At 32.2% G+C, this 9,483-nt stretch overlaps 1 protein-coding gene across 1 annotated transcript in view; it reads right to left on the minus strand.

The window, feature by feature from the left end:
- The window catches only part of LOC132715353 (uncharacterized), a 45,360-nt gene extending 36,384 nt beyond the window's left edge, over positions 1-8,976 (minus strand). The window contains exons 1-4 of the mRNA XM_060698343.1: positions 8,952-8,976; positions 6,801-6,956; positions 3,382-3,429; positions 1,533-2,051 (exon numbers count right to left, since the gene is read on the minus strand). Coding sequence (XP_060554326.1) covers positions 1,533-2,051; positions 3,382-3,429; positions 6,801-6,956; positions 8,952-8,976 — 748 coding nt within the window. The remainder of the gene's footprint in view (positions 1-1,532; positions 2,052-3,381; positions 3,430-6,800; positions 6,957-8,951) is intronic.
- Positions 8,977-9,483: the final 507 nt, after the last annotated feature.

Genomic DNA, 9,483 nt, shown 5'->3' on the forward strand with positions numbered 1-9,483 from the left:
AATTCTAAGTTCAAGGGAGGTAATACTGATAATTTTTGTGCTAGAGTTGTAAACCTTGTCACATATGATGTGGTTGCAATCGCAACTACTCTGCCCTTTCCGTCAGTCTTCGGATAAGGACCTCCAACACAATAGTATAAATACACAGAACAGATGCGGTATTTCGGTCTAACCTACGCTAAGAAACTAAACATGTAAACAAATAGTAATTTTATGCTGGGAGTTGTTGACAAGTTTATTTCCAATATATTTAGTAAAAGTCCACCTAAAATAAGTGAATTCATAGGTACAAAAGCAAACAATACATTATTTATATATTTATTATTATGGGTGTAGAAACCGAAAATACAAAAAACCAACATGTTGACATTTGGTCGGATATGTTTAAAATTGAACATCAGTGGGCATATTTAAATTACAAATTGTTGTCAGACATATTTTCAAGCATAAGAGTATCGGAACAGACATTAGATGTCAAATATGTACATTTGTTTTACATTATCTCTGTTTCTGTTTACATATGAAACCACGTGGTAGAACTACTTTCAATCCGTATTGTTTCCGAGGTTATTATAGATAATAGCCCAAGGCAGTTCCGAATGGATGTGGTTGATGACCAGAAACTTATATTTAAAGTTTGAAGTAAACACCTGAAGAAATAAAGAACTTATGGTGAAAAAGCTGAAAAAATTAAAATCAGAAATCTTGAAATTCAGGCTATTTCATTTTGTTGCCATAGCAACCAGAATTTTCAACATAAGAAGAAAAGAAAAAGATGTGCATAATCTCCAGACTGCCATCTACCCATATTTCAAGTTTCATAAAAATATTTTCAGTACTTTTTGAGTTATCACTGGATCCAGTTTATGTGTTAAATTTGCCATATTTTCAGACTATTTGTTGCCATAGCAACCAGAATTTTCTACATAGGAACAAAAGAAAAAGACGTGCATAATCTCCATACTGCCAGAATTTTCTACATAGGAACAAAAGAAAAAGACGTGCATAATCTCCATACTGCCATCTATCCATAAATCAAGTTTCATAAAAATATTTTCAGTACTTTTTGCGTTATCTCGGGATCCAGTTTTGTGGACGGACTGACAGACAGACAGACAGACAGAGGGTAAAACTAAAGTCCCCTCCGGTTAAACCGGTAGGGGACTAATAATGTTATTCTAAAGATTGGTAATTATGTAATTTTGTCTTGTCTTGACTCATTGTATTTGTTTTGTGCACTACGTAATTTTCTTTTCAATATTAAAATTCTATATTTTATGCATAATATTTTATGTCATATATAACTGTAAATTGTTCATAATTATAAATATGTACATTAATTAATGCGGAGATGTTGTTTAAAGTAAAAGTTTATGGAAACAGACAGCGGACGAATTGTGATCACAAAAGCTCACCTTGTCACTGTGTGACAGGTGAGCTAACAACACAACAAAATGATATAAATGTATAAAGTTTTAATGCATTAAACAAATAAGCCCTTTCCAATAATGTTGTAGATTTTATGTACTCACTTTTATATACATTTCCAAATGCACCTTCTCCGATTTTTTCCTTATTTTCTCTTCTTAAATTCTCAATTATATCCTCATTAAGATCAAGTAAACGACCATCATACAAACAAGCATCTTTAAAGGACCTTTGACCCCGATTCAAACTAGACTGACCCCTAGATACAGGTGGTTGACCTCCATCCACACTTGATTGATCCCTAGATACTGAACCCCCATCCACACTTAATTGACCCCTTGATACAGGTGGTTGACCTCCATCCACATCCATTCTTATTTGTCTCCCATCCACACTTGTTTGACCACCATCCATTCTCATATGACCATCATCAACACTTGATTGGAATCCACTGATCCTTTGTGGAATTTCCTGTACACCTTGCAAAGGCTGCGGCTGCCTATTATTAGCAAACTGACCCATACTGTTCCGACTCTCTTGCACACCTTGCATTGGCTCAGAATGCTGAATTGTTCTAAAGTCACCTTCATTAATATCAGACTGCCCAACATCCATTCTCTCTCCTGAAGGAGATTTAATTGTTATATATGAAGGTTTATTTCATTGTACTCAATATATCAATAATAAAATAATCACCAGTAAAATATAATATAAAATTATCGTAAAATCGTCCAAATTAAATTGTCCATTTAATTAGCACTAGATGAAAACTCAACCAGTTGATCATACATTATTTTTGACTAAGAATTGATAATCATTTATTAGAAATTCATATCTAATTAACCTTAGATGCTACAACGTACATAGGGCAATCAAATGCATTATTACATGATATATGCACAGCATAAAAAAGGAATGCTTACATGTCATATGACATCAATAAACCACTAAATGACATCAGGAAAATTACTTCTGCACTCAATGTATTTCAACATATTTTTATCAATTTTCATTTTTATTAGCATGTTAGGATGGAAATAGATATTTAATTTTCTTACAATATAGTATAATACAGTTTATGGTTTAAATGCTTTGAAATCAATCACTAAAGCCTATTGACCTTCATGATTATATTCCTACACATTTGAATTCGAACCATGCAATAATCCACAATAATGCACTCAATGCATTAAATCTACACCTTGAGATTATTAGAATTTTTGTTATTTCTTGTAAGTATAATTCACATGTACTTGATACATTATCAAAAATTTAAGGTTTTCACTAATGCAAAAACATTATCAGGCTATATAACACTTCTTCTTTAAAAAAAATAAGTTAATAATACTTATTGTATCAACTTATTCTAAGTCTATACTACCATCTAAATGCAGCAAATCAAGTTAGAATAATGAAAGTGTCATGCCTCAGAAAACAAGAGAGCCATGATGGCCCTAGATCTCTCATCTATAGTATTATACATGATTAGAAAAGGTCACAATATTAAAAAAAAAAAACAACAGTAATTTAATCACATTGGCTGAGTCAGTTTTGTTCACAAATGCACATTTTTTATAGAACATTAATGTAGAGGTTCTCTAGAAAATAATAGATTGCATTTTTAACAAGATTTTACCTATAACACTCAGAATCAATTAAGTGACCCATGGGGCAGGAACCTGTGTAATTTTTCATACAATGATACATTATTTTTAACTCTAGGGGACTTTTCAGATGTTCACAAGGCAATGCTACATGCTAAATATCTAAGCCCTCAGAGCACTGTAGTTTCTCAAATGAAGACAAAAATATTCTATATAAATTAAAAGACCACTCAAACTATTGGCCTTTGTGATTTTATTCCTGCCCATTTGAAATTGAACCATGCATTATTCTACAACAATTTCCTAAATAAAATAGAGTGACATATATATCTAGTAGTCTAAGTATTACCTAAAGCTTGCTGTTGCTGAGTTTCTGGACGCTGGTATCCTGTTCTACCTAAACAAGTAAACAATTTTCTTTACTTAAATTGTAATGAAAGATAAATCATGCAGAGACTTTTAATATATGAATTTTTAATATTATATAATTCTATATATTTAGCTATTCTAAATGGGAAAAAAGTTTTAATTATGTGTTGGAAAATGTCTTGATTTATAACACCTTATAAAACAAAGTCACATAGTTTAATGTTTGTTTCTCAAGTTATTTACATGTAAGTCAATGACAAATTTGTTAATGACTATAACTGTGATTTTTTATTTAAAGTTGTGAAAAAAGACACTTTTCTGCTTTTTGAATGGGACCCTATTTCAACCTAAAACTGCACAAGGCCAATATCAGAACAAGTTTGGCAAAGGCCCACATTGTTTCATGCTAAATATCTCTGACATCTCTAAAATCTATGGGTTCTGGTGAAGATTTTTCATCTTTAACTATATTAAACTGATGATCCCCGGGGCAGGGTCAATTTTGACCCCAGAACTATTATTCTTATAATTTTGGTTCCACTTCAAAATTTAAGCCAAAATTACCATTGCTTGTTATGGAGAGAAGATTTAAAAGTTTTAACTATAGTACTATACATGTATGAGGGCTGATTGATAAATTCACAGAATTAAAAAACCATATTACTTTATTGAATTACTAGTACATGAAAACTTGAATAGAGGTAAACCAAAATGTTTGAAAATTAATTACATTTCCATACTGCCGAATAATATATCAAAATTTGCCTACAAATACACAGTCATGTGCCCATAGCAAACCACTGTCCTGTGACTTGAAGCAAGCTGTTTTTAAAGTATACATTATATAGCATAAAATGTCACTCTGGGAAGAAAATTTAAGCAAGATTGGTGCTAACGCGTGTATTGTTGGTATGACGTCTTGACATCATTTCCTGTAAATTTAAAGACAATGTATTGGATGGTTCTTTCGCAGCAGCGTTAACCTCAATGTCTACCAAATGGAGAATGACGTCAGCAGATGACATTGAATTACGCGTTGTCATCAAGTTTTGTGTGGGACTGAAACTTTCACTGAGCTAAACTCTAAACATTGCCTACTGGTGGAAAGACATTTGTGTATAAATGGCATGAGCGATTAAGAGAAGGAAGGACATCAATGTATGATGACGAAAGAACTGGTCGTCGGATGTCTACAGTAACTGTTGGAAAAACAGCCTTTAAGTGAAAGAACTGCTGGACGTTGACAGGCAGGTTACGGTGCAGAGTTATATATTTCTATAAATACGTGTAGAGCTAGCCGGTTCTAATATTTTAATAGATATTGTTTATTTAATTTTAGAAAATTTGTTTTAAAGTATTGCTGTAATGCAGTCGTTGTGCGTTATCAACTTTCAGGTGTTACGTCGGGACTTTGTACAAGCCTTGCGCTGGAGGCGACCTCAGCTAGACCTGGACGATGTTATTCTACACCATGATAATGCCCCCCCACACGGGCTCAAGACAAAGAACTGGATATTAGCCTGCTCGGGTTTCAGTCTACTGCCACACCCCCCATACTACTCGGACTTGGCTCCATTAGACTTCTGTCTGTTCCAAAGAAGGACCTGAGGGGCCAATGATTTGAAACATCATTAGAGCTATGCACCAGGGCGCACATTTGGACAGCTTCTTTGTTCAGTTCAGACTGGTTTAAAGTAACTTTTGACCAATGGATACACAGGCATAAGAAATGTGTCGCCACGGGAGGTAATTACATTGAAAAAGTGAACCGGACATTAGACTTTGATGTTAAGTTGATGTCAGTGTGTGACAACTTCGCATCTGCGGACTTCAAGTGTAGGATAGTGTTGTGTTTTGATTTTGCATGTAAACTTTATTGTTCAATATATCTCAATGATTTATTTAGCTTTTTGTCAGTCGAGAGTAAAGGTATCTCGTGGTGTAATTTATTTTTTAGTTTTTCTTTAAATGTTTAAGAAATAATACAATTCTGTGCACGTACATGTATTAAGAAATTTATGACCCTTTAAGAGGGGCAAATTTTGACCCCCAGGCTATAATTTTAACAACCTTGGTACACATGTAGCTTTCCATTAGGCCATGTCTTTTTTATTTTTACTTCCTACAATATACAGATAATGAAAACCCAGTCCTTCTTCCCAGGTTTGGGCTAATTTTGAACTCATGGCTATATCTTAATCTAAATTGGCAGACAGCCACTACTAGATAATGGTTCATCCATAATATCTAAGGTGTATGTATTGTTCTTTCTGAGATAATTTTAAAATTCTTTTAAGTTTTTAGCTCCTGTTACCTTCTGGTGCATCAGACTCGAACCATTTCTATTATCTTAATGTTAAAGGTCATCTATTGCTAAAAATCATTCCAGTGTAGTTTCCAGAAAATCTTTCAAATGGTTAAGGAGTATATGTTGTTAATAGACAATGTGGATAATGACAAATGGCGGCAGATAAATTTTTAAGAATGTACACACTGCCATCACAAAAGCATACCTCTTACGCATTCTATACTCAGGTTAACTAAAACATTATACTGGTGCTTTAATTGGAACAAAACTGGTAATGATCAGCCCATTAAGTTCATTACAATATGAATTTGATTGTTTAAGGGATTCAGACTGAGTCCACTCTTCGGCCTAGGGCCGATAAAAGTCACAAATGATTAGGGGGGTGGGGACAACTCAGTATGTATATATCAAAGGCAATATCTTTTAAGAAATAGCATGTTGTTTTAACCACCATAAGGCATTGAAATTGGGAAAACATCAGGGTTTTTTCCTTCAAGTGGAAAGTCCCTGAATATCTGCCCAATGTGCTTAAAGGAAAAAAGCTCTGGCATTAAACTTATATGTTTAAAGGTTTAACAATTTTGTTACTTTGATGACCCATTTGAAGGAGATGACAGAATGTTGATAGATGACCACCAATGGTCAAACTATTGGTCCTGAATATAAAATGTGACAGCTTTTTATTTTTATTCTGGCGACCCTAAAAAAGGGGCCCATTTTTTGTGATAAATTTAGAAACTTCTCCTGCCCATCGGGAATTTAATTTTCTTTTTTTTAGTGACTGTTTAAAAAAAATATTCTTTAAATTTTTTTATATTTAAAAAATTAGAAACGTTTTTTTTTTAGGGGTTTTTAAAACTAAATTAAAAAATTTTTTATGTTTTTTAAATAGATATTAAACAGTAAACTGAATAAAAAACTCCCCCTCCCATGCTCTAAATATCCTTAAAGGCATTTTGAGTTTGTCAAAAATTTTCGTTCCAAAAAATTGTCCCCAGACGTACCAGTTTTGGTACATTGAGTGAAATAAATGGGGCCAAGGGATGGGGTTCACTGCTTTGTGTACCCCATTTGTAAAGTAAATAATAAACACGCTTTTAACCTTTGTCTATGATCATCTTTTATCTGCTCTACTGTAGCTGTTGAGTTTCTCTCTATAAGGAAAGGTGCTAGCATTTCCCAATTGGAACCAATGCATTCTGAAATTTGATTCAGATCCTTCTCAGATGCAGCTTTTGCTAAAGCAGCTGAAATATAACATACTTCATTTTTAATTTTATAACTTAGACAATGAAGAAACAAGATTTCAATGGTTGCTTTGGAATGTCAATGACTGCTATGAAATGTCAATGTAAATCAATGGTTGTTATAAGGAAGCTATGGAAGTTATTGATTTATTTAACAATTTTGACACCTGGGCTATAGTATGAGTAAGCTTTGTAGATGTCCACTTATACAATGTTTTATGCCAAATATGTAATCTCTAACATTTGAGTGCTAACAGAACAAGCTTTTAATTTTTTTCAATATGCAAAATTAATAAGGAAAATCCCTTGAAACATGACCAATTTTGACCTCAGGGCCATCACTTGAACATTTCCCCTTGGTAGGGTAAAACTAGAACAATTTTTCATGACTTAAAATCCCCTTTTTGATTTCAGAGGATAAAATTTTTTTTTTAATTTTTTAAGTTTTTTACTCCCAAAACAAATAAAAAAAAAGGAAAAAATGGATGCCCCCCCAAAACCCTGTCCCATCGTCAATCAAGGTTTTAAAGAAAAATTTTGAAAAAACCAAAGGTACAAATATTATAAAATTTTGGGATACACATTGTTTGCCACCCCCTGTCTTTTTTTAGGGGTCTTTTTACTTGTGACTTTTTTAAAAAGAAAAAAGGGAAAATTAAACCCAAAAAAATAAATTTAAATTTAAATTCCCTTTTTAAAGTTTTGGTTTCTATTTTTGAATAAAAAATACAAGCAATGTACAATTAACTATTTGGTATAAATTTTTATGTGAAATAAGAAAAAAAAAATAAGCAAGCATTCTGTTCTGTAAACCCATAAACTTATTTTACACGATTTAGTTTGAGACATTTCTTTCCTTAAAGGGACTCCACTGAGGTTTTTTGACATGGGTGGGGACTGAAAATATTTTTTGCAGATAAATGTACCATAGACACTAATCTTTGTGCAAAATTTCAGATCAATATGCGCACTTTTGTTTTTCTAGAATAATTATTCAAATTTTAAAAAAAATGACCCAAAATGAAAAGCGCTTAATAGCTTTTCACTCAAATTGGGCTAAGAAAAAAATTAACTACGATTTTTTCAAATTTATTTCAAAGTATATTTCTTAATATTTAAAACTATCTTTGCATATTATTTCCTGTTTAAAAGTGCCCAATCTCATTTATGTAAGAAATTCAAATGTTATGTTTTTAGGCTTTTAAACCTCAGTGGAGTTCCTTTAACTCCAGTTACCAATTTTTCTATTTTTAGTAACTGTGACATTGACCTTGATCCTAGAAAGGGAGGGCCGGGTGTGTGCGTGCAATCCAAAATGAAGTCATTACATAAGCTTGCTTTACATCAAGTGTTCATTAAGATAAGTCAATCTGAACGTTAGTTATTGGCTGGAAATACATTTTTCAAAGTATTTTTCAGTTGAAGAAATGAAAATTCTTGGTAATTATGTAGCAATTTCATGTCTGAACAAAATTCAGTAGGTCAATATCTACGATATTTACTTGCTTCATTATCAATAATTCATGCCATGCTATATTAAGTACTTCCTACTACTTTTATTTTACTGTATGATGAAACAGTATTTTTTTTTCCCATCCAATAAAGCAGAAAGATATAGATAGCAGCAACATTAACTTTTAACTACCTTTCACACCATAAATTTACATACAATGTATTTTTTTTTCATTTAAAGGGGCCCTAAATTATTGCTGCAATTAGGTGTAATATTGATTTTTCTATGAAAAATCATTTTAAAAGCTGATTATGAATGCCACTTGGAGCTCTGATACATCGGACTGGTAAGATACATAATTTTTTATTTGCCTTCCTACTTGTGAGCCCTGATGATCAATTAATGTGCCAAACAAATTATTTCAAAATGATTACTAATCTAACTTTATATCTGCCAGCTTGGAGTTTTTACCCAACATAGGCAGGGGTACATTTCATATAACAATTCACTAAATAAAAGGGAATATAATAAAATTAACAAACCAGAGGGAACGAAATTCACTGCCATTTTCCTGCTATACTTAGGTAAAGGTTGTAAAACTGGACCCTGCAAGAAAAAAAATTAGCAGTGTTTAACTAATAGTAAAATCTTAAAATCAAAACACAGGGGAAAAACTTTACCTAAAGACAAGAGCCACCAACCCAGGCAGGGGGGTTACACTCAAATTTCTCCTCTATAGGTCGAACCCATTAAAAAGAAAAGAAAATTGAAGAAATATACTGCCCTAGAAAACATAACTGTCTTAAACAATTATTATTCAAATTTTCATATTTGACCTTAAGACATTCAAGGTCACATTTAAATTACTGTAATCATTATTGCCAGATTTTTTGTAATAAGTGTTCTTTTGTCCCCAAGAATGAACCAATCAATTAATTAACAAAGTTATAATATATTGACTATTGAAGGTCAATTTAATGGTTCAAGGTCATATCAAATAATTCAATATTTGTCAAAAGCATTATTTTTGTTATATAGATTTATTATAATAGAATCAACCCAAATTTCTTCGAA

This window comes from Ruditapes philippinarum, unplaced genomic scaffold, assembly GCF_026571515.1.
Source record: "Ruditapes philippinarum isolate M1 unplaced genomic scaffold, ASM2657151v2 ctg1665_1_1_1_1, whole genome shotgun sequence".
In the NCBI taxonomy this organism is placed as follows: Eukaryota; Metazoa; Mollusca; class Bivalvia; order Venerida; family Veneridae; genus Ruditapes; species Ruditapes philippinarum.